General features: G+C 34.3%; 1 protein-coding gene across 1 annotated transcript; it reads right to left on the bottom strand.

The window, feature by feature from the left end:
- Positions 1–23,333: 23,333 nt before the first annotated feature.
- On the bottom strand, positions 23,334–23,888 carry LOC139875152 (disease resistance protein L6-like). The gene is made up of 2 exons (XM_071862510.1): positions 23,388–23,888; positions 23,334–23,339 (listed from the first exon to the last, which is right to left on the bottom strand). Exons 1-2 carry the CDS (start codon positions 23,886–23,888, stop codon positions 23,334–23,336), a joined length of 507 nt encoding a protein of 168 aa, XP_071718611.1.
- Positions 23,889–27,484: the final 3,596 nt, after the last annotated feature.

The raw sequence follows: 27,484 nt of genomic DNA, 5'->3' as shown, positions 1-27,484 counted from the left end.
TACTTCATCAGTTATTGTTGTTGGTACTCCTTGGTATCTATGGTGCGTATGACGTTGATGCTCGTGGGACAGATTGTGAAGTTGAGGTTTACGACGCGGTTGTGGTTGGAGGTGGTAATGGTACTGTTGGCGTTGATGATGGTGGTACTGGTTACGCTGCTGATGCTGCTGTCGGTGTTTGTAATCTCTGCACCATATTCTCCAAAGCCACTACCCGAGCGCGAAGCTCGTTGACTTCTTCTATTACACCGGGGTGATTGTCGGTTCGGACGAGCGGATAAATAAAATCTAAAATTTGATGTAATATATAATCGTGATGAGATACTCTGGAAATGAGCGAGAAAATGGTGTTTAAGACAGGTTCACCGGTAAGTGCTTCAGGTTCTTCGTCAAGAGGGCAATGTGGTGGATGGAAGGGATCACCTTCTTCTTGTCTCCAATGATTGAGGAGGCTACGAACCCATCCCCAATTCATCCAGAATAGGTGATGACTGATTAGTTGATCTATTCCGGTCACACTGCTTTCGGAGCTTGAATGGGATTCCATTTCGGAATCTGAGTGACTTGAACTGATGACGAATTCCATTTCGTACGATTGGATAAAGGATTTTTTTTTCGATATGAAATGATTTTGGCTAACGGATGATATTCTAATTACATAGAATATATATATATATATATATATATATATATATATATATATATATATATATATATATATATATATATATATATATATATATATATCAAAAGATTTCATAGATTACGGAGGACTTTGCGGAATATGTCAGGCAAAGTTTAAAGTAACAGATATGATAAGATATGATTTAGCAGATATGCTAAGATATGAATTTTTGTCTATACACTATTCATGCAATCAATGCAGCAAGACGTGTCTTAGACTAAAAATGATAAGCAGGTAATTTTCTGAGGATGATAAGTAGTTAATTTTCGACACAAAATGATAAGTAAAACTTTGGACATGCAGATACGGTCGAAGTCCAGACTCACTAATGCATCCTATCGACTTATCAGTTAGACACACTAATGCAGACCTGGTTCGCTAAGACCACCGCTCTGATACCAACTAAAAGGACCCGTTCATATACATTATAAACGATTCACAATAGTTGATTACATTGCGAGGTATTTGACCTCTATATGATACATTTTACAAACATTGCATTCGTTTTTAAAAGACAAACTTTCTTTACATTGAAAATTGACAGGCATGCATACCATTTCATAATATCCACTATCCAACTATAAATTGATTTAATAATAATCTTTAATGAACTCAATGACTCGAATGCAACATTCTTCGAAATATGCTATGAAAGACTCCAAGTAGTATCTTTAAAATGAGCAAATGCATAGCGGAAGATTTCTTTAACACCTGAGAATAAACATGCTTTAAAGTGTTAACCAAAAGGTTGGTGAGTTCATTAGTTTATCATAATCATTTATTTCCATCATTTTAATAGACCACAAGAATTTCATTTCCAGTTCTCATAAATATACGTCCCATGCATAGAGACAAAAATAATCATTCATATGGTGAACACCTGGTAACCGACATTAACTAGATACATATAAGAATATCCCCTATCATTCCGGGATCCTCCTTCGGACATGATATAAATTTCGAAGTACTAAAGCATCCGGTACTTTGGATGGGGTTTGTTAGGCCCAATAGATCTATCTTTAGGATTCGAGTCAATTAGGGTGTCTGTTCCCTAATTCTTAGATTACCAGACTTAATAAAAAGGGGCATATTCGATTTTGATCATTCAACCATATAATGTAGTTTCGATTACTTGTGTCTATTTCATAAAACAGTTATAAAAAAACAGCGCATGTATTCTGAGTCCCAAAAATATATATATTGCAAAAGCATTTAAAAAGGGATTAATGAAACTCACCATACTGTATTTCGTAGTAAAAATACATATAACGTCATTGAACAAGTGCAAGGTTGGCCTCGGATTCACGAACCTAAATTAATTATATATATTTATGTGTTGGTCAATATTTGTCTAACAAATTAGGTCAAGTCATAGTGTACCACAATCCTAATGCTCGAGACTAATATACAAAAGTCAACAAAAGTAAATTTGACTCAAAATAATTTCCAAAAATCTATACATGATTAATATATAGTTTAAATATCATCATTTTATATTTTTTAAATATTTTTAAAAGATTTATTAGAGTAAATAATATAATTTATTTATTAATAAATAAAATTTTATATTAAATTTATATAATAAAATATACTTTTATATATATTAAGTAATAAAATTTATAGGGTTCATTTAATATCATAAAGATAATATGATAGGTATTATTAAAGTAAGTTATTACACGTAGTAAAATATGTTTGTATCACATATTTATTTGATAAAATAATATCTATAATGATAGTAAGTAAAAGTTGTATTATTTTGTAATAATAATTATTATTATAAAAATATCAACATTTATAATTACTAAGATGACATTATGATAAAACGATAATTCTAATTATGATAACTTTAATATTTACGATAATTTTTAATATTATCTTTAAAATAATAATTCTATTTAAAATAATAATAATGATATTTTATAGTAACAATGATATTTCTATTAAAATGATAATTTTTGTTAAAATGATAGTTTTAATACTAACGATACTTTTAATAATAATAGTAATGATAAAAATAATAAGAACGATAATTTTATCTAAATTAATATCTTATAATATTTTAATTTCATCATGATACTCTTACTCATTATTTCCTAATCGTTTCGTTTAATAGCTTTTAATCGTCTTTTATATCGTGTTCATAATAATGATAATAATAGTAATCAAAATAATTAGGTGTTACAAATATTTGTTTTAATTACACTAATATTAATAATGATAGTTACTATAACATTATTAACGATAATACTAATAATTATCTTAATGATAATATAGTAATAATAATAATAACAATAACAATAACCATTTTTAAATAATGATATATATATTAATAATGATAATAATAATAATAATACTAATAATAATAATAATAATAATAATAATAATAATAATAATAATAATAATAATAATAATAATAATAATAATTGGATAATAATAATAATACTAATTATAACTTTAATGATAATAACAATAGTAATAATAAAAAAAATAACAATTTTTAATGATAAATCCCTTTTATTGATAAAGATAATAATAATGATAATAATAAGATAAAACTTGAACGACGATAAAAACGACGATAATAATAATCATTTTTAATAAAAATATCGAAAATTCAATTGATTATAACTTCTAATCCGTTCATCGAAACCATTCGATATCTAAAGGAAAAGTTCTTAATTTTTCGCTAGCTTTCCAAGGACATGCATATCTTATACCTTATCTCAACCGCAAGTGTAACTAATTCAAGATTCAACCTAACCTGTCTAAGGGCAGTATCAAAAGTACAAGCATGCATAATCCTAAATACTCGAGCACTAGTCAGGGATACACTATTAGTATGTAAAAGTTAAATTGTGAGTACTCACGTATCAATATTGAGATTCAATATTGCAGGAAAGGTACGTAGACGTAACGGAAATGATAAACACTATATTGACCTCACGAGCATACCCATGAACCATACTCAATCACCTCCATAGCTATAACCCATAATTTCCTTAATCCTATCCTACTCAAAAAACAATTTCGAAATTACTCGGACAGCACTCCATCGTAATATTTTATGTATACTAATAATATCTTGAAATAATACGGAGTAAATATATATATGTAAATCGATTGAGAGAGTTTAGAGAAAAATATTTTCAAGTTTCTATGAAATAATGAAACCTATTAAATTCTATTTATAATAGATTTTTGAATTATTAAAGTGAATTATTAATGTATGAATTATTAAAGTGAATTATTAAAGTATGAATTATTAAAGTGAATTATTAAAGTATGAATTATTAAAATGAATTATTAAAGTTAAAGTAAAGTAAAAATAAAGTAAAGGTAAAGTTTAAGTATAGTAAAAGTATAAAACTATGTACGTATAATACGCGTATAAATATATATAATATTAATTTAAATCGTTATATATATTTAATAAAATAAAATATAAATATCGTTATCTTTATCATACTAGTTAAGTAATGAGTTGTCAAAAGTGGTTCTAGATATTTATAAAAGTTATATACGTTTTAATAATAAAGTTCTTTTTAAACTGAAAACGTTTTTGTACGTTTGAAACTAATTAGATCAATCGAGTCTTTATGAGATTCAATCTTCCACTATCCTTTATCTAGTTCTCAATGATTGACAATTTATTCTTATTTATAAATCACTTTACCATTTTTTGAATATTGTTAAAATGGAAAGATTTCTCAAATCAACGTGGGCCTTTCAACAGAGACTTGTAATCATAATTCAATATATCTGATAATTCAATCATTTGATCTTATCTTCTAATTTCATTGATAATCATTTTGAAACAGATACAATCATATAAAGTATTTAATCTAATATTTTATTTATGTTTCAAGTTATAATATATATACACATATACATATATAATCATATTCGTTTAATGGTTCGTGAAACGTTGGAACTTGGTCGAGGTTGAATGAATGTATGAACATAGTTTAAAATTCTTGAAATTTAACTTAATAAATATTGCTTATCGTGTCGGAAACATATAAAGATTAAAGTTTAAATTTGGTTGGAAATTTCCGGGTTGTCACATTTTCCTCGTCTTCTGGTTGTTGAGTTTGGATATATTCTTGGGAATAATCCCAATTAGAATTGTATTCCTCATAATCATTCCATTCAGGTTCCATGGGCGCATAATTTTCCATAGGAATGTAATAGTAACATTCCCATGTTGAGTGATAATCTCCACAGATTTCACAATCAGTTATTGTTTCGTCATTCGTGATCCAAGATTGACCGAACAAATTTTCATCAACACTCGTTTGAGAGTATTGATTTAATTGATTTTGGAGTTCAAAAGGAGTTTCCAAGGCCTTGTTTTCAAAATTTTCCATTTTATTGCGATGGCCAAATTTTAACTACAATGTGGTGCATTCACTAATTATCCTATTAGTTATAAAAAGATAAAAATTATTTAAAGTTATCAAATTAATAGACTTTTCTGCTTTTGCCCACGTTTCGAATAGCCAAAAGATGTAGCAGGGAGCCAGAACCCTTTAAATCGGAAGCTCACAACTCAGCCACTAACAAATCCAACTATTACTACGAACCAGAAAATTTGGATGTCTATCAATTTAACCGCTTAAAATAATTTTTCGTTTTTGAAATTTTAGAGAAGAAATAGAAAATTCTATGTCCTAAAAACTAGATCGTCGAGAAATAAAAAAGAAAAAGAGCGCTTTGAAAAACGTCGAAAAAGAAAAGGTCGAAAAATAATAGGCGTCGAAAAATAAAAATAAGAAAGTAGCGCGTCGAAACTTAAAAAGGAACTAAAAACTAAAAATTAAAAGTTGCGTCTAAAAATATTAAAGCTTACAAGTAAAACTATATCCCAAATGGCAATATCTTAAAAAGGTACTAAAACTTAAAAAGGCGTCGCAAAATTCTAAAGCAACTAAATCTTAGACTAAAGAAAAAGCACTTAAGGGATTTTACGGTAAAGCCTAAAAATCTAGAAATAAAAATAACTATGGCAAAAACTATGGCTTGAAACTAAATACGAGCGAAAAATACAAAAATTACGCTAAAACAATTAAAAGGGGTACAAAATATAAAAATAAACTTAAAGTTGTAAAAAGTACAATTTTTATAAAAATATTATTTTTATATTAATATTTTATAAAAGTATTAATTTTATATATTAATAAAACTTAATAAAACTTAAAAATACAAATTAAAATAAAACTAAAACTAATTTTATTTAATTAAAACCCTAATTATTATTAATAATAAATAAATTAAACCTAATTTCGTATTAATTGCAGTCCTAGGTTTGACCTGTCAGAAGACCTCCGCGAGTGCGGTATGGTCCAGTTCAAATGCTCCGCGAGTCGAGGAGGGTTCAATTTCAGCTCAAAAGGGGTCGATTTTTACATGTTCAGATTTAATTTTAATAATAATTTCTTTTTTTATTTTGTTTTTCAATATATATATAAAATATAGAAATAACTTAAATAAAAATTTAATTTTAAAACTAAAATAAAAATACTTATTTACTTTATAAATATTATAAACTCTTAAAAATATAAATATATTATATTTTTTTTCTTTTTGTATTTTTATATTTAAAATGTATATTTTTACAGCAATAGATTACGACTTAATAAAAATCTTTTTTTTTAGCGTTTCGCTTCGGCGTTGAAGATCCCCGGCAGCGGCGCCAAAAATACTTGATGTCGTGCGAGGTGTATAAGAAATAGCTTATATTTTACTAGAAAAAAAACTATTAAATACGATACATTTTTATACAAGTTTTATTATTTTATTTACAGATGGGATATACCTAAACCTTGCGACAACACTATAGGCAGTGTACCTAATCGTAGAGTAGTATAGTTTTTAGTAAGTCCGGTTCGTTTCACAGGGAGACGACTTATTTTATACTATATTTTATACAACTATATTTGTACAAAATATATATTTTTATATATAATAATATAAAAGGGGGTTTACCGTTTAATGACCGGTTTGTCGAATTTATATTTTAAGTCACAATTAAAACCTAATGAAAAATATAAATGACTATAATTTAAGTGCGTAAAATAAAATGCGATAAAAAAAATACGATAATTAAAATGACAATAAATTAAAGTGCGATAATTAAAAGTGCAATTAAATATGAAAATAAAGGAATTATGCTTATTTAAACTTCCGTAATCATGATGTTTGACGTGTCGATTTTAGTTTATTCTCATGGGTTAATTGTCCTTTGTCCTGGATTATTCAATATGTCAGTCTGGTTTTTGTCGATAACAGTTCATCAGTCATAAATATAAAGTACGAGTGTCCTCGTCAAATTATCCTTATACCCGAAGTCAAATATTCCGACTAATTGGGGACTTAAACTGTAACAAGGTCTTAATACTTTGTTTAATAATTACACCAGGATATCAACTGCGTGTAACCCAAGGTTTTAATACTTTGTTAACAATTATGCCAAGTGTCCTTGTACATAATTCACCCCTGTTTTAATAAGTCCATAGACTATTAATCCATTCCCGTGTCCGGTTAAATGAACGATTATTCGTACATATAAATATCCCGCCCATCGTGTCCGATCGAGTGTATATGGTTATTTATAGGTACGTCCAATTGTAAATCTTTATATTAAAATTAACAAACTATCATTTAGCTAAACAAATATAAAGCTCATTAATAGTCCATAGTCTAATTTCTACAAGTGTCGTTCTTTTGTCCAAACCCCAATTATGGTACAAAGCCCAATTACCCAATTTTAATTATTTTGGTCCAACATCATGATTACTTCGTCTTAAATAAGTATAATAATAATTTAAGTACGAGACATTAATTTAAAAAAGAGAACATAGCTTACATTGATTATTTATCGCGTAGTGTTACACGGACAGAGCTCCGACTTTAAAACCCGTAAAATAACCTTTACATTAACTAAACTAATCTAATATAAAACTAAACTAATTTATATTACATATATATATATATATATATATATATATATATATATATATATATATATATATATATATATATATATATTATATAGAGGGAGAGATTGGATATATGGCATAGAACTCGGCAGAAGCTCGTTCATTTTATAGGGAAATTCTGATTTTGACTGTTCTGCGAGTGCAGAGGTTTTACCCTTTAAAGCTCCGCGAGTGCGGAGGTACTGAATCCAGCTCACCAACTTTTGGATCCTAGCTTTGTCGACATATTTATTATATATATATAATATATAAATAATTTATATAATTATTTAAATATTATATTATATTCTTGTGCATAGTAGACTTGTAATTTTTGGTCCGTTGGGTCGGGCGTTGATAGTTGGCTCAGGTCCCGGTTCCGGATTTTCGAACGTCCTTTCGTATAATTTAATATCTTGTACTTTGCGTTCCGCAACTTGTACTTTTGTCATTTTTAGACGTTTCTTATCAATAATTTGAACCACTTGGATTGTATCTTGTACATTTGAGCTTTTTGGTCATTTGCGTCTTCAAATCGTCGTTTTCGCCTTTTGTCTTCGCACTTATTTAATATAAACGATTATAACTTAAAATAGGACAATTACAACTAAATAATTTACATATTGGGAGGATATTTCTACAAAATATATATTCATTTGGAGCACTATCAGTCTTTCACCACATCCATCCATCTACGTTGACGATAGTTCAAATCTCTTTGATCAAAAAGGTGTTTTAAGCTCTTGTGATCCGAATAAATCGTACACTTGACACCATACAAGTAATGGCGCCAAATTTTCAACGCATGCACAACCGCCGCCAACTCAAGATCATGAGTCGGATATCTCGTTTCGTGTTCCTTTAATTGTCGAGAGGCATAAGCGATGACTTTACCTCTTTGCATTAGAACACACCCGGGCCCGTTTAGAGAAGCATCACAATAGACCGTCATGTCTTCCACCCCTTCCGGCAAAACTAGCACCGGAGCTTGACACAACTTCTCTTTTAACAATTGAAAAGCAATTTCTTGCTCGTTCTCCCAATTAAATCTCGTATTCTTTCTCGTCAACTTCGTCAATGGAGAAGGAATCTTGGAAAATTCTTGGATAAATTGACGATAATAACCGGCCAATCCAAGAAAACTTCGGATTTCCGTAGGCGTAGTCGGTCGCCCCCAACTCTTCACCGTCTCTATCTTCCCCGGATCTACTTGAATGCCATCTGTTCACAATGTGGCCAAGGAATTGAACTTCCCTTAGCCAAAATTCACATTTGGAGAATTTAGCATATAACTTCTCCTTCCGCAACGTCTTTAACACACTCCTCCAATGATATTCATGTTCCTTTATACTCTTCGAATAGACAAGTATGTCGTCAACGAACACAATTACCGACTTGTCCAACATTGGTTGGCACACTCGGTTCATAAGATCCATTAATGCCGCCGGTGCATTCGTAAGACCAAAAGGCATAACCATAAATTCAAAATGCCCATAACGCGTTCGAAAATCCATTTTCTCTATATCTTCCTCACGGACCTGCATTTGGTGATAGTCAGACCGTAGGTCGACTTTAGAAAAATAAGTTGCGCCTTGGAGTTGATCAAACAATTCGTCAATCCGAGGCAATGGATAACGATTCTTTATCGTCACTTTGTTCAACTCCCGATAATCGATGCACATCCTCATACTACCATCCTTCTTCTTCACGAATAAAACCGGAGCGCCCCATGGCGAAGCACTCGGTCGGATAAAACCCGTTTCAAGTAACTCTTGGGTTTGATTTAACAACTCTTGCATTTCCATCGGTGCTAAACGATAAGGAGTTTTAGCAATGGGGGTAGCCCCCGGAACCAACTCAATGTGAAATTCAACTTGTCTTTCCGCCTGAACACCCGGTAACTCATCCGGAAAACGTCTTCAAATTCACTTACCACCGGAATTTCACGAATGGGTGGTGGCTCATCAGGAGTATCAACAATGTGGGCAAGAAAAGCCATGCCACCACTAACAATGAAACGACGTGCCCGTGCAAAAGTGCATATCGGCACAAGTCTTCTTCACTTATCACCATGAATAATTAACTCTCCCCCACTTGGGGTCTTCACACGAATAGATTTTTCATGGCACGCAATATCGACTCTATTATGATCGAGCCAATCCATACCAACAACGATATTAAAATCACCCAAAGTCATCGGGATGAGGTCAATTTTAAAATTTTCGGCACCAAACACAACATCATAGTTTTTACACACATCAACCACTAGCACCGTCTTGCCGTCCGCTATTTCGACTCCTACCGAACGACTTAACTTAGCTAACGGTTTATCAAGTTTAGGCACAAATTTTGGTGACACAAACGACAAGTTAGCACCACTATCAAAAAGTATCCTCGCCGGTTTAGAGTTAACCATGAAAGTACCTGAGACAACTTCGTTAGATTGTTTGGCTTCATCATTCGTCATCAAATAGTTGAGACCCCTAGCCATACCCGCCATCTTCTCTAGCCGCTTAACATTATCATTGCGCAAATCGGGGCATTCCGGTCTCTTGTGCCCTTCCTTACCACAATTATAACAAGTGAGCTTGATTGTGGAAGATGGGTTGGTGCAATCACGGGCCATATGCCCCTTTCGTCCACAATTGTGACAAGAATAACGGAATTCTCCGGGAACACTCTTCTTCACACTACCGACACTCTCGGTTGCACCTTTACTCTTCTTGTTTGAAAAGTTCGATTGACTTGAACCCTCAAATTTTCTTTTACCAAAAGTAAAGCCACTCTTCCTCAAAACGAGCGCCTCAAAACCTTTGGCCATATTGAACAACTCATCAAAACTCTTCACCACGTTCACACTAATCTTCTCTTGATAACTATCATTCAAGATTCGATATAAATCTTCTTTCAACATTTTATCATTCCCGACATACTCCGGGAAAAATTGGGTCTTGGACAAAAGCACGAATTTGAGAGTGATCAAATTCATTGATCCTTGTCTTAAGGAACGTAACTCGTCTTTAAGCCTAGTAAGATCGGCCGAAGTTCGGTACTCATCGAAAAACTCCGCCTTGAATTCATCCCACGTGAACTCCATACATTGTTCTTTGCCATAAACTTGGATTTTCGCGTCCCACCACAATTTAGCATCGCCCCTCAACATACTACACGCGTACCTTGTCTTCTTATCGATAGGACATTCACAAGTACGGAAGGCCCCCTTCCATATCGGAGATCCATCGGGCACTCTTAAGAGGGTCTCTTTCACCTTCAAAGGTGGGAGGTTGAGAATCCTTGAAATTCTTATAGAAAAAGTCCCGTCTTTCCACATTATCTTCGTGAAGAACGGCCTTAACTTGTTCCTTTACCACATTGACTATTTGCTCGTCAATCGTGTTTAGGAACATCTTCTTAACATCTTCGAGAAACTCCACTTTTTGACGTTTAAAGATGGCCTCAACTTTAGCCGTGAACTCAACATCCTCACTCGTACCTCCTTCATTGGTGTCGTGCCCATTTCTCATCTTCATTCTATAAAACGGAAATAGGTTAAACAACGAATTACAGGACATGACACATATACATATTCACCTTACCGCCTCATCTTGCTCAACAATCGTCGTACATTGCTCGTTTGACAAGACTTAAACCCGTAACAATGGTAGCTAATCATTGTTACACGAGCATGTCGCATTAACTCACTAGTACAACGTCCATCTCGCGTGATGATTGCAAAAACACAACACGAAACAATTAACGCATAGTTAAGTCACCTAATCCTAGGCACTAAACATTCCCCGGTCTGACCCGTCTCCTACAAGTCCCGCATAACGCGCATACACAATTCAAGTCTAAGTCTATGCACCTATCTCAAGTCGCCTAAATCCCATAGACCATGCTCTGATACCACTTGTAACAACCCCACTTCATTAATCCAAAAACACCGTAATTTTTTTTTCCGGGACAGTATATCAGGACAGCGTTCAGTAACGAAGGCTTGGACGGCGTCCAACCTTTTGGGATGGCGTCCCAATGAACTGCCAGGTTCTGATCTCGGGTTCCAATTTACACAAGCGGAAATCCCGCTTCCCGACACTTTTAAACGAAAACACTTTTACTAAAAGTCATAATAAGTAAAACTAAGAAGTTTCCATCATCAAAAAAAGTTTTACAACACCGGGCCCACAAACGTCCATTTTACAAGTTTCGACCTTAAGAGTTTAAATTCCAAACGACACCTAGAGCACGGTGTTTGGGGTTAAACTACCCAATCTCGGTCAATCTTCAAAAGCTAAACACCCAAAAGCATCCCCTATTAAAACATGCGGGAGACCACTAATCCAATTGAATACCTTTGCCTTTATTCAAGCCCGAGCCTAAAAAGATAAACAACGAGAGGGTAAGCTAAAGCTTAGTGAGTACAATAGTTATACATATACATATATAACCTACTTACTTGCTTTACTTACACAATACCGCATACAAGCTAGCAATTCGACAACCATGCAAAACATTGTGCATATACCAATATTCGCAATTCACAATGAGCTTTCAATACCAATAGCATATAGTTCACAATTAAATATGCTAATACAAAATTCATACAACCATGGTTAACCAATCGTACTAGGGAACGGTGTTCGTAAAAGACCGTCGGAGTTCATAACATCCATTAGTGTTACTTAAACACCGCGTAATCACTAATCCCCCGGGTGATGTCTTGAACAACGCGACTAACTCACCCCCATGACAATGTGGCGTCTTAAACACCTTCCACATGTCAATCAAAACAATGAGTGGTGCCTTAAACACTGAGGCATCCACTCCCATGATGATGTGGTGTCTTAAACACCCCGACAATACCACATGTCAATCAAACAATGAGTAGTGTCTTGAACACTGTGACAATACTACTCGTTACTTAGAATGTGGTGTCTTGAACAACGCGACAATGCCACATTCATACTACACAAATAAATACATTATATACGTACACGCATAATTATTCCACTCACCTTACGCCTTTGGTGAATTGATGAACCAAGCTCGCAACTTCAAGGTAACGTACCTATTACATTATGCACATAAATCAATCATCCATTCAAGTTGGTCAACCAACTTATTCGCCATTCTAGTGCCATTCGGCCCATAGTGCAAACGTTACCCATTTGGGCCATTCATTCTAACACTAGGTCGGGATTATGTCAAACCCTTACTAATACTTCATTTATGGTCTTAATACACCTTTTAACACAAGGTTATCACATTTTCACACCCATTAACCCACTTAGGTCATCAAAGACTCATTTGACCCTTTTCAAGGTTAACATGCCCATTTGGGTCACTAACAAACCCAAATACACCAATTCACTTTAAACACTAAATGTGCTAGTGAATTACTAACATTTAATACCCATAAACACAGCTTAACATTTCAAGACCCTAGGTTAGTTGTCTTTGAGTCCTCATGACCCAAACTTACCCAAAAACCCTCAAATCACTAACAAATGGGTTTTATGCTCATCTATAACCCAAAAGCTAACCCTTAAACAATTAAAACAAGGAAATCAAGGTTAAGACTTACCACTACAATCAAAATGTAGCTAGTGAGGAGATGAACAACTTTAATACTCGAGCTCTAACCTGAAACAAGCTTCTTCCTCTTCGATTTGAGCTTTCTCACACAAGAATCACTCTCTCTCTCTCTAGAATTTAAGTGGAAGAGGTGTGGTGGTTGTAGATGGAGTGAATGATGCTCCAAAAACTGATCTAGGGCTTTAAATTCGGCCCCCATGTGAAATTACCAAAATACCCATTAAAATATCTAAAACCAAGACAGCTGGCCCGCTAGTTCATTTGGACGGCATCCAACTCCCTGGACGGCGTCCAGTCCTTCATACTAGAATGGTGTCCCACCCATCTGGACGGCGTCCCAACCACCTGGGAAAACAGGATCTTACACTTAAGTTAAACAACTCAATAAAGAAGCGATTTTTAAATAATTTTAAGGTATAACTTTGTATGTACTAACCAAAATAAGTAAGGATAAATTTTTTAACTTAATTACGTACATACATATATGATTTTATAAATTGCATAAGTGGCAGAAAAATTTTATTACTTTCATTTGTCCATAAATCTCGTGAGGACCGCACAAATAAACAATGCGTAAAAATTTTATTAAACGTAGTTTTTCGTATTTCAGAGGTTACGAGTTGAAAAAGATTGAGTGAAAAATCTTTGAATCATCGGGTGACATGTCACTAGGTAATGAAAACTAATGAATTAAATGTAGTTTTGATAATTATAAGGACATAAGTCTTTGGACCAAAAATGTTCACGTGTGAAGTCGTTGCTAAAAAGTGGGGTATGAGGGATAGAGCATGAGGACGAGAAATTAATCGCTTCTTGACTTTGCAAAATGCCAGACGACTAATATTGAAGTCGGAATACTGATGGTGTTAATATCACTAAATATGAATTCCCCTGGAATAAGTCAGGACTTAGAGTTATGCAAGGAAGAACATCGTTCCAACAGGTGTGGCAAATAAGATCCTTTTGGTAACGTAATAATTTTGAATGGTTTAAGTGTTAGTGGGTGCCCAAAGGCTCTGCATGGCGTGGTAGTAAGTGCCTTCATCACATACACACACAAGAATCTCTCGATTTCGACGGTTATAAAGTCTTCATGATGATTTGGATACGAATAAGCAACGAAATTTTTTTTTATATAACAAGCAACAAATTTTATAGAAATCGTTTAAGGTGACAATGTAAGAAAAGAAACGAATTTCTTAGTAAACTGGAGTTATGTACAACATGTACTGTTCTAAGTAACATATCTTTCGAATGAAAGAATGGATTTGTAAAAGTGAAAGTAAAATTTCATATGTACTCGTCAAAATAAGTAATTATTTACTTTAACATATATGGTTTCTAAAATTTGCGCGTATGGCAAATAAAATAAATTTATTTTTACAAAACTTTGAGAGGATTGCACAGTAAAATAGTGTGTAAAATTTTGGCAAACAAAATTTTCATATTTCGGAGGTTACAAGTTGGAAAAAGATTGAGTAAAAGTTTTTAAAAAAATTTCGGGTGACATTTGAGCATCAATGTCACGAGGTAATGAAAACTATTGAATTTAAATGTGGTTGATGACTATTAGTAGGACATAAGTCCTTCGACCAACATTGCTTAAGTGTGAAGTTGTTGCTTATAAGTGAGATACGAATGGGAGAGTATGAGGATGAGAATTAACCACCCATTGATTTTGGAAAATTTCGAACCGGTATGACTAATATCGAAGTAAGAAGGATGATGGTATGATTATCATCGAATAAGAAATCTCTCGGGATAAGTTAGGATTCAAAGTCTCGTAAGAATGAGTATCAAATAAGATTCTTGGGTAGTCCTTAATATAGAATTTGAATCGCTGAAGTGACGGGATACAATTTCCTTTATGTATCGTTGTGCAGGTTAGTCCATTGTATCGGTTCCTTTCATGGCTAGACAGTAAGCAGATTCGGTGAGATGGTAAATAATAACCCAGATAGTGTCCTAAGCGCTTACCGTTTTTGGTAGCTTCGTGATGAAATCCATTGTTATTTCTTCCCATTTCTATTGTGGGATTTCGGGTTGTTGTCATGCAACTAATAAGGTTCAGCTTCGGGCTACTTCTCCCCCCGTAATAGCTCACCATTCTCGCGAGGTATACGAAAAATCTTCTCACTATAAATAACTTTTGCTTTCATCCTTGAAAGTCAGTCCGTTCTAACTATTTCATTCAAGCTTCCTAACTTGATGAGTATTAGGTTAATCCTAAAGTCCATTCCAACTTTTGCATCAAGCTTCCTAACTTGATGAGTATTAGGTTAATCCTAAAGTCCATTCCAACTTTTGCATCAAGCTTCCTAACTTGATGAGTATTAGGTTAATTTTAAGGTTCATTCCAACCAAATCTTATTATATTACCGTGAAAAATTCTATTAACCTTCTCAAATAACATCTTCTTGTGCGTAGGTAACTAATTCTTTCCACTACTACTTTAAAATTTCCATGTTTTGTTGACATGAGGTCATCTCCAAATGACTCACCTGTTAATTTTAAGGTACTACCTTAAATTATTCCTCTATCTCTGCCAGCTTACCATTAGTTTGTCCTATAAAATACTTAACTCTCATGGTTGTTAATGGCTTATTAGTCGCAACACTAAGGTTCTTAGACATAAGGTTTCTATCGCTCTAGTATTAAACAACTTCAAGACAATAAAACGTTGTGACGAATCGTACCCTAAGTATAATCAGGATCCATGCGAGTCTTCATAACGATTTCTCTACCTCAAGTAAGTCCAAAGTTTTTTCTATTTGAGAACTTTCTCCTTAAGTGTCCAGGGTGTCTACATCTATAACAGATTTTCGTGTTTTCAATTCTGCAATCAAGGCCCTCCTTGTACAGTATCTGGGCTACGTGGTTATTCTTTCCCTACCTCTAACAGACCATAATGCGTATACTCAAGTGGTTCCTACTAAAATTTCCTTTGAATCACTTCATATTACTTATATAATAGAATTGGGACTTCTGCATGATTTACTTCAATATAATCACGCTGGCCTGGCGTCATTATATTGTACTAAATCGTACGTTCATTCCAATATCACTCCATATGGTCAATGTAACGTGATCACTTCAATTTCTACTCGATTCCACCTAACGGTGCTTTGTCTATGCTATCTCAAAATAGATTCTACATAATTAATCTCACGGTTTCTTGGTGCGGGTGTGTAGGTTCCATAGGTCATGCATCAATGCCTAAATGTCCCGAAATTTCTTCAAAATATTCAGGTTCAGGTAATGTCGTTAGGTTCCTTTCTAGAGATTCAATCTGGGTCTCGCGTCGAGTTGTACGTGTAGTAAGTAGAAATACGATATGTCTTGAGGCGACTCCCAAGTCTTTGGGTATGGCTGAGCATCAGTAGAAGGCACTCTGACCTTGTGAAAGGAGATGTCCTCCCGACTTCTCCAATGTCTAAGAGTGTTAGGGACCTAAGTCCAGAAGGGTCATTAGATCGTCGAGTAGTGGTGAAGAATGAAAGAGATAAGTGACGATCATGGAAGCGTACGGGATACGAGTCATCTTGCAGAAACTGAACAACCTTCTGATGTTCATACGTTGTACGTGGCTAATTAGAGTGAGCTTGGGGTGCGGTTACTCCGACAAGTCCTCACATATCTCCTCCTCCGAGGATCAACTTTAGTGGGTGCGTAGTCCGAGGGGTACTTCTCCTAGATTGCGTGAAGTAATGTTTTGATCTCTGGAATGGTGAAACGGTAGTAACAGGTGGATTACGATACTAGTCCTCAGGATTAGACGAGTGGGAAAAGGGTTCAGAAAAACATCTGAACTAGGAAAGATAAGTTTTCCAAGCCGGTACAGCGAATAGCAGACATGTAGCAAGAACGTAATCGGGCATAATAACTACAGCAGCCTAGATCGTCTACAGCAGTACATAGCATGGCAATAATAACAGTATCAACATAAGTAACATGCAAAAAGCAGATTGTAGCATGCGGTAGCGGGAATAAGCAGTAGCATACAGCAAGTTCACATAGCAGTAAAAGTAAGCAGTAGCAAGTAAGCGAGCAAGTTGTAGATTAGTCCTATTAGCGAATCCTACTCGACTCGGTCAAGATTCACTAATGCAACCTAATTCCCTACAACCAATGCTCTGATACCAAATGTGACGCCCCGTAAAAAATAAACATGTACGGATCATCAATAACAGGATCATTACAAGGTCAAACACTATATGCTGTTTGAAAAACAGTTTTGCATTCATAAAAGGATAGCGTTTTACAAAAGATAACGTGCTTCCTATGAATAGAAGCATTAACATAAGTATGTGACCCAGAGGTAGTTACAAAGCCATTGTTTGAAAATAACATAAGTTGCGAATGCAAAATAAAAGTTCCATGCTTGAGACATCTCTAAGTAATGCAGCGGAAGTCTAACACAGCAAGTCTGTAACGGCAAGTCTATAACACCAAGACAGCAAGTCTAACAGCGAGTCTAACAGCGGAAGCAACAACGTCTAATCAACTGAGAAATACACGCTTAAAAAGTTAACACGAATGTTGGTGAGCTATAGTTTGTTTGTAATCAGTAAAGTAATGTAGACCACGAGATTTCAGTGCTTCAACCAGTAGTTTAAATCAGTATTTCAAATCAGTATAATCAAGTATATGCTTATCCGTGGGCACCCGGTAACTAGACTTAATGTATGTATATCACCCCCTAAAAATGCACTTGGCGAGTGCGTTTGTCCTCGAAGTATTAAACACCCGTTGAATGCTAGCGCGACTAGCCCGAGTGGGGATGTCAAACCCTATGGATCCATATCTAAGATTCGCGTTCACGGTTAGGAAACCAATGATTCAACGTTACCGAGCTAAGGGGAATCTTTGTGCCGTTATGTTACCCACACATATGTAAAGTTTAAGTACTCGTGTCTAGTATGTAAAACGTAAAAAGCGCATGTATTCTCAGTCCCAAAAATAGTAAAAGTAGTAAAGGGATGCTATAACTCACAGTGAATAAGCAGTAAAAGTCGATATGAAAAGTATGCAAGTAGTAAGTCAGTCCGAAAGGTAGTCAACCTAAGTCAAAGGTTACTAGGTTAGTATGTTGTCCCCAAAAGTTTAAAAGTGCATAAAGTAAGTTTAAGTGTCATCATCATCATCATCATCATCAAAGCTAAAGTAAGTTTAACAAGAATAGAGATCGAAACAAAAGGCTGAATTTGGACAGCTGTTACGACCTCTATACAAATCGAAAAGATGTGTAGTCAGTGGCTATGGCTCCGTATGTGAGTCCTCTAACCACTGACCAATTTTCAGAACGTAACTCGTCTTCGTTTGACCATGGCGAAGGTTTAAGTGCGAGTAGGTCAGAAATTTCAGCACAACGTTACAAAGGCGTAGTGGTTTTAAAAAGGCTATAAATCCTAAATAGTATATCGGATTTAGGTGAGTCTTAAACGAAAAGTCATCTACTCGAAACGAAATATCTGAAAATCAACTTTCTAGAAGCCCAGAGAGTCTGATCAGACCGCAAAAAACAGTAAACAAGTGCTCCGGTGGGATTCTTGGTGCTTGATGCTCATCACGGTTCTCATCCTTGATGCTTGTAGCTTCAAGTGTACAACTCATTGATGTGTTAGCATCACTTTGACCAAGATTCAATCATCAACACACAAAATTTCAAGACTAAGTAAGAATACAACTCACTTAAGAGTTTTAGAAGGATGATGAATCAAGGTTACATCATATTCTTAGTCTTAACACAAACACACTTTCTATCTACAACGAAAGCTACAAACTTTCATTCAATCAAACAAACAAGACATAAATTTGATCAAACAAAGTAATGGAACCCTAAGCTATAGAGCTTGGATCTTTTTCACAAAAGTTATGGGATTACAAAGCTAGAAAGCTTGAATCTTTTATGTTCTTGAAGATCTTGAAAGCATAAAGCTAGATCTTCAAGTTTCATGAAGACCACAAACACAAATTTTGATCTTTATAACAAAATAAAGAGACCATAAGCTAGAAAGCTTAGATCTAACAAAAGTAATGAAGATTCAAAGCTAGAAAGCTTGAATCTTGAATGTTCTTGAAGATCCTTGAAGCATGAAGCTAGATCTTCAAGTTACATGAAGATCATAAACATAAGTTTTGATCTTTACAACAAAATAAAGAGATTATAAGTTAAAAGAATTAGATCTAACAAAATAAGTGAAGATTCAAAGCTAGTAAGCTTGAATCTTCCATGTTCTTGAAGGATTCAAATCCAAGTTTGAATCTACAAGATGTAACAAGATCAAAAAGCTAAAAAGCTTGATCTTCACATGATGATGATGATTTCATGACTAGGAGAAGAAGAAGAAGAGAAAGAAAATTTAATACTTACACTTTTTAGAGTGAGAAAGACTAGAGAGAAAATAAGAGAGTAAGTGTGTAAATTGTGAATGAGATCAAGTGTGAAATGGGTGAGCTAAGACTTGTATTTATAGTGGAAATGGGTGTGGGGAGGCCCTCATGGCCGTTGGTTTTGGGGGGGACAAGTGAGGGACAACTTTTGCTTTTTGGTTAATGGTGGTCTAAAGTTGGTGCTTATGTTGAGATCCCATGCAACATTAGTGATAATGGTAAACAAAAATGCTAGTATGTTGGCTCTTATAAATTGGCATTTGTCTTACATATAAATGGGTCATAATCCATTAATAATTGGGCTAGTTAAATAGTCCACTAGCTAGAGTAGGGTGGGCTAAAGTCCAACAAGGTAGAAAGTCCAACAAGACTAACTAGTGTGTTCTAGTAAATTACTAAGCGTAATTAAGTATCCAAAAACTCAAGTAATTGTTATTATAAAATAACAATTAGTATTACGTAGTCATAATATTCCGATTATGACCAAAGTTAAACGTGTACCAAGTACATAGCTCATTTCAAACGTCAAGTGACTCCAATGGTCGTAAAAGCATTCGGGGATCAAGTTAAGTGAGTACACATTTAATAGCACGTTGTAAGATATTAATGAAAATAATTAATCATTAAATAAGATCCCAGAGCATAAAATAGCTCAGTACGTACATATATGCAGTTTCGTGAAAGCACAAAGTACAAAAGCAAGTCTAAAAAGCCAGGTCGTTACATTGTATATATGAACTTTAAAAACCTTTTTGTGTGTCTCTGATGTTCAATTTAGTGCAAACTATTGTGTATTTAATGTGGGACTTTGTATGGATGTAACATGATAGGTTACATGATCAATGAAACGATAATCAAGTTTTAAAAGTTCATACATTGTAGCGACCCGACAAAATCGTCATTGACGGCGCCGTCTACTTAGGTCCCGTTACGTGGTCATAAGTCTTTAAAACAACATTTAACCAAAAATATGTCCCATTCATTTCAACGGTAAAGATGTTTCAAAGTTTACAAAGTAGTTCAACGACTAACATGTTACAACGTTTTAAAGTACAATTGAAACCTATGCGACACAATTTAAAGTAAAGTCAAAAGATGCTCCATGTATGCATGTATACTCGACATCCAAGCAAGTATCAAAATAGTGAGCGGAAGCATGTATCAATTAGCATTTAAGGACCTGAGAAAAACATAGAAAATCTGTCAACGAAAACGTTGGTGAAATCATAGGTTTTGTAGGTATATTGTATTGAACCACAAGATTTAGTATAAATTGATTATCCAAATCGTTTGCATTCCAAAAGATGTTGCTTGTATCACGAGCACACAATTATCAAGACTTAACTGAATAGTACCTCTGAATCATAGTGTTAGAACCTACACTATACCCGAAAATATATTTCATCCGCTGACGGTAGCGAACCGTCCGAATGAGGGTTCGTCAAACCCGTATGGCCACACAACATAAGTTCTCACTTACACCCTACAAGTGTAACTAATGATAATTGAATTGAGGCTTTTTGTTCTAACTCGTACGTAAAATGTTTGTTTTCGTACTTGTGTTCACTTTGTAAAACGAAACGTTTATGTTTTCTCATCCCAAGTATAAGTATAAAAGAGTAGAAGTGGGACTATGATCTCACCTTGAGTGCACGAGTAAATAAGGCACTTTACAAATTAAAAGCGTGCAAGAACGAATGCTAGTCTTGACCTAAACAATAGGTCGTATCAATATCGATAAGGTATAAAGTCGGTCAAAGTTGTTCAATTAGCCCTATGGCTCGTTACGACTCGATTATATAGCATGTGAGTCAAATTGTTAAGTTTCATGCAAGATATAAGTATAAAAGTACGTTAGAACGATTGTATAAGTGTTTGGTCTAGTTTGACTAAAAGTCAAACTTGGTCAAAGTCGAAGTCAAAGTCAACGGGGTCGGTTCGGGTATCCGACTATTGTACATACAAAAGTAGTCATATATAAGCATGCTGGCAAAATTTCATGTTAATCGGAGTTGCGAGTAAGCGGGAACGAAAATTGAAAATCAAAAAGTGAGTTTGGTCGGGGGCAAATTTGGTGGTCACGAAAAGGGTGTTTTCAGGAGCTGTTTGCTGAATTTTGACTAGTGCACGAACCAAACTTCAAACAACCATAACTTATGAACCGTAAACATTCAAAACACGTATCTTATATCGTTGGAAAGGTAATTTAATGAGGAATACAACTAAACACATTTCATCAACCAAAATCAACATTTATGATAACCGAAATCTCATTGAATGATCATTTAATGCTCACCATTTAATGTTTCAAGCTCATAAATGCATATGATGATTCGGAAACTTAACACACACATATAATACGCTATTTCGTAGGTAATTATGCATACAATACTACTAAACACTTACAAACAACATCGCAAAGCATTTAATGCATCAAAATTCACATTTAAGGCTACCAAACCCTAACCAAAAATCATAAAATCAACAATCATGTTAATGGAGTCTTTCTAAGTCAACCTACACATCATAAATGCTAGTAACACATTTAATACATGCACTTTAATATCTAACAACATTTACTCAACCAAAACACAAGATTTAATTAGTCATTTTTCAAGTTTAAGCTAGTTATACCAAAATGACAAGAACGAGCAAACAATTCATATATTCATGTTAGACTTGAGCCATAGACACTAATTAACACTTTTATTAGTTAAGAACATCAAGAACAAAAATCTTGAGTTTTTAGAAAGTTACCCAAAATAGATGAAGTTGGTATGGAATTGAAGAGCACTACAACAAATTTATCAATTGTTCACGCATATTTTTACACACTTGTAAGAAAGTGTGAGTTTTTTTCTAAATTCCTCACACTTATAAATATGTATAAGTTTGTTACATTTATAAATGTTGAATGTTATAAAAATTTCACACTTAGAATTGTAGGAAAAGTTTGTTCACACTTATCAGTGTGTACAAACACAAATTTAATCACATTTAAAAATGTGAGTAAATTTGTTACACCTCATTTCTTCACACAAGGGGGAGTGTGAACAAATCTAGTGCGACTAAATTAACTTAACACTCTTAAGTGTGGTTATATTTATGATTATACACACAAATTAGTGTAAACATTTTTCCCTACACTTTTATGTGTGAAACTATAATGATATTCTACACTTATAAATGTATTACATTTACAAACATTTACAAGCATGAGAAGTTTAATAAAAAAGTACACACTTCTTAATAGTGTGTAAATTTATGCGTAGTTAATTAGCAAATTTGTTGTAGTGGAGGAAGATGCAAGGATTCCAAATATGTAATTTGTTTGGAAGAACGCTTGCTAGATCGAATATGGATGATGATTCTTTGATTTGGTTGTTTGAGAGTAAAAGATGGAAGTATCAAATTGATGGTGAATGAATGAGTGGAGGAGGAGGAGGTTTGACTAGTTGTCCTAATCAAATCTTTGCCCACTTGACAACTTTAGTCCCTCAAATTTAAAAGCGAGTGCGTGAATTAACCAAACGAATTACCTTAAATACGTAGAGTAAACGAGAGATGTTATAATTATATAACGGACTTTAAAATAAACGAACGGAAAGTAAACATAAAAAGACGGGATGTTACATATATGCAATAAATTTTCATTCATAATTTTTTACCTTTTAGGACACTTACCCCTACATATTGATCAATGTCTACATAATAGACATACTTTACATTATTACCTTTTTATTCTTCAACACGTCGAAACACTCCCCATGATGCCATAATAGACTATGCTTCCATTGCTTCTTTGGCGATTCTTGACGGACTAAATCTCTCCCCATATCTTGAAAAAGTTGATGCATCTCCAACTTATTAGATGATACCTTGACAAGGCATTTATTAATCAGAATTTTAACCCCTGATGATTTGCATATACCACAAGCTTTCAGTATGTCCTCAGTGAACTTTCTATCTTCTCCAACAAAAAAACAAGCAATGTGCTTAAACATTTCCCTGTCCTTTTCGTAGGTCAATGAGTCAACACATATCTTCAGGACTTTTTGAATATCAGGATTTAGTTCTTTCCCAAGTGATTCTATGATATCCTCTAACGTACGGTCCCCATTATATAAGGCACTACCCAAAACTTCAAGAGTCAATGATTCTCGACTCTTTTTTATCATCATCGATGGGTTCTTCACGTCGAAAAGCATGCCAGCTAAAAAGCTGTAGTGATTCATTCAAATCTAAGCTTCCAAGTATAAGCTTTTTGTGCATTAACGGTTGAGGTTTTGTTTTCAACATCCCACATTTTTCTGTTAATGAGTCACTTTTGGATGTTATTATGATTCCGGTTCCTGGATGAAGGCTATTTGTCCCAAGCAAAACATCTAACTGCTCAAACTTATTAATCTCATCGAGAACAACAAGAGTTCTTTCTCTAAGTAAACATTCCTCAATCTAACAGGTGGCCACATCAGTATCGTTAATGTCCGCCCAAAGTTCATACTGAATGTCTTTAAGGAGTTGTTTTTGTAAATTCAACAACCCATTCGGTGGACACCTTTCAATATCTTTTAGAAAGCAGCTTCTTTCAAAATCACGATAGTGCAACTTATAGACATAGTCAGCCAAATGTGTCTTTCCAATCCCAGCCATTCCCCATATCGTAAGAATTGCGTGGGAAGATCCGTCTTTCAAGAATGAAGTTATTTGTCTAATCGCAGAATCAGACCCAATTATATTTGGGATTTTACTTCTTTTGTGTAGTTCTAATCTGCTACTGATCTCATTAACTATTTCCTTAATAAGTTTTGTCTCCGGCGTACTCCTATCAACGAAAACAAGCACATACCAATTAGATTAATTAATTAGTTAATGAATAAGCAACTAAAATAACCAGCTTAACTGAAATTTATAAGCATTTGCGTGTTTATGTATATACCCGTGAGATCACGGGACACCACTAGTTTGAAATTTTTTAGTAGAAAGTACTCTTTAAATTGTATATGAAACCACTAAATTTAAATGAAGGACCCCATAAAATTTTCATTTCCAGATTTAAGCTTTTCTTTTAAAATGTATAGGACAATACTAAATTTAACTACTCGGACCCGATATATTTGTCGAATTCATAGTATATTTTAGGGTAAACTACCACTAAAATAACATTCAAATATAATTAGTACCGGAAAAAAATTTGGGACCCTATTAAGTTATAATCCTGTAATCGCCACTGCGTGTCTCAGAACTTATTCCGAATTGAACTAACTGTTGATGCATCCGCTTAATAATATACAGCACACAGTATTTTAAAATTTTAAGATTTCAATATGAAATTCTGTATATTTAGAAGCATTTCCTAGATCCTTTGTTTTCAACAAAAAAAATATGTCCATGGACCTTCTTATTTATAACTAGAAATGACGGTGGTTGTGCTTCTTGCAAGCTGTGACGTTATTTCAAGGTATCTAACTCAAAAATTGATGCATACACATTTATGTGGACACAAAGGAGGGTTGTGACCCATACACATTTGTTATCGGGTATTCACTATTTTCATGTCAAGAAAACAAGCTCTGCAACCGACTCCATCTATAAAATTATCAATAAAAAGACAAAAATAACAAAGGGCTTTACCTGTTATTTGCAACCTTTCCTTTTAAATCGGCAACTTCTGCAAGTGCTTTCTCCCATTTCTCCATCTTCTGGGCCCGTTGACTTTTTTGCTCTGTGTTTGTTTCTGCTTCCATTTTCTGTGTATGTTCAGCCATTGCATCTCCAAAACTATTTTGTTGCTTCCTGACATAACTTGGTGTTGGGGTGCAAACCTATCCCACATAGGAGGGAGACAAAAATAAATGTATGTATATAAGTCTAAGGGGAAGTCCCTCTAATACCAATTGGTTTTAGAAAAGGATGGATTCTTGGGCTTATATTGCAGGAAATTGTGTTTGGGCTATGCGATCTTACAAATGGCATCAGAGCTAGGCTATAGCCCGATGTGGTGAATGACGCCGTGGTGGCGCACCCCTAAGCGCACGGTGCGACATAGCACACCCCTAAGCGCACGGTGCGACATAGCACACCCCTCAGTTTGCCAACGATAATGGAGCCATGGTGCCTTATATCGAAAGTCTTCCTTCCCAAGGCGTGGAAGTGCGGCGTGTCCCGATGGTGAAAGAAAAGTGAAAGAAAGAGATCGGCAGTATAAGAGGCGTGTCCCGGTAGTGAAAGAAAAAGTGAAAGAAAAAGAGACCGGTGATATAAGATGGCGGGAGTATCGTTGAAGGGGAGGCTCGGTGATGTGGTCTTCGATTTGAGGGGAGGATTGTTGGGGTGCAAACCTATCCCACATAGGAGGGAGACAAAAACAAATGTATGTATATAAGTCTAAGGGGAAGTCCCTCTAATACCAATTGGTTTTAGAAAAGGATAAATTCTTGGGCTTATATTCCAGGACATTGTGTTTGAGCTATGCGATCTTACAAATTGTAAGGATATTAGGACCCAAAACAACGCAAGAGATAACGTGGTTATATGCAATCGTTGTGATTGCTTTAGTCCACGGACCAACTAGAGAATGTATTTACTGAATATTTGTGGTGTGTTTACAATGAGTTACAAGAGGGTCTATTTATAGAATGGCTTAAGGAGTAAGCTAAAAACAATTTCTTGAAGCTTCATGTGAGTTTCCTGACAGCTTGATAGAAGCTACATGTGAGTTTCCTGATGAAATGTCCCGTTCTTATTGATTAAAAATGTTCCATATTAATTGATTTCGTTGCGAGGTTTTGACCTCTATATGAGATGTTTTTCCAAAGACTGCATTCATTTTTAAAACAAACCATAACCTTTATTTCGTCAATAAAGGTTTAAAAAGTTTTACGTAGATTATCAAATAATGATAATCTAAAATATCTCGTTTACACACGACCATTATATAATGCTTTACAATACAAATATGTTACATCGAAATACGTTTCTTGAATGCAGTTTTTATACAATACCATACAAGCATGGACTCCAAATCTTGTCCTTATTTTAGTATGCAACAGCGGAAGCTCTTAGTATTCAACTGAGAATAAACATGCTTTAAACGTCAACAAAAATGTTGGTGAGTTATAGGTTTAACCTATATATATCAAATCTTAACAATAGACCACACGATTTCATATTTCAATACACATCCCATACATAGAGATAAAAAACATTCATATGGTGAACACCTGGTAACCGACATTAACAAGATGCATATATAAGAATATCCCGATCATTCCGGGACACCCTTCGGATATGATATAAATTTCGAAGTACTAAAGCATCCGGTACTTTGGATGGGGTTTGTTAGGCCCAATAGATCTATCTTTAGGATTCGCGTCAATTAGGGTGTCTGTTCCCTAATTCTTAGATTACCAGACTTAATAAAAAGGGGCATATTCGATTTCGATAATTCAACCATAGAATGTAGTTTCACGTACTTGTGTCTATTTTGTAAATCATTTATAAAACCTGCATGTATTCTCATCCCAAAAATATTAGATTTTAAAAGTGGGACTATAACTCACTTTCACAGATTTTTACTTCGTCGGGAAGTAAGACTTGACCGCTGGTCGATTCACGAACCTATAACAAATATGTACATATATATCAAAGTATATTCAAAATATATTTACAACACTTTTAATACATTTTGATGTTTTAAGTTTATTAAGTCAGCTGTCCTCGTTAGTAACCTACAACTAGTTGTCCACAGTTAGATGTACAGAAATAAATCGATATATATTATCTTGAATCAATCCACAGCCCAGTGTATACATATCTCAGTATTGATCAC

Source organism: Rutidosis leptorrhynchoides, chromosome 11 (assembly GCF_046630445.1).
Source record: "Rutidosis leptorrhynchoides isolate AG116_Rl617_1_P2 chromosome 11, CSIRO_AGI_Rlap_v1, whole genome shotgun sequence".
Lineage (NCBI taxonomy): Eukaryota > Viridiplantae > Streptophyta > Magnoliopsida > Asterales > Asteraceae > Rutidosis > Rutidosis leptorrhynchoides.
Note: the sequence above shows the minus strand (reverse complement) of the source record. Positions and strands in the feature narration are given on the sequence as shown.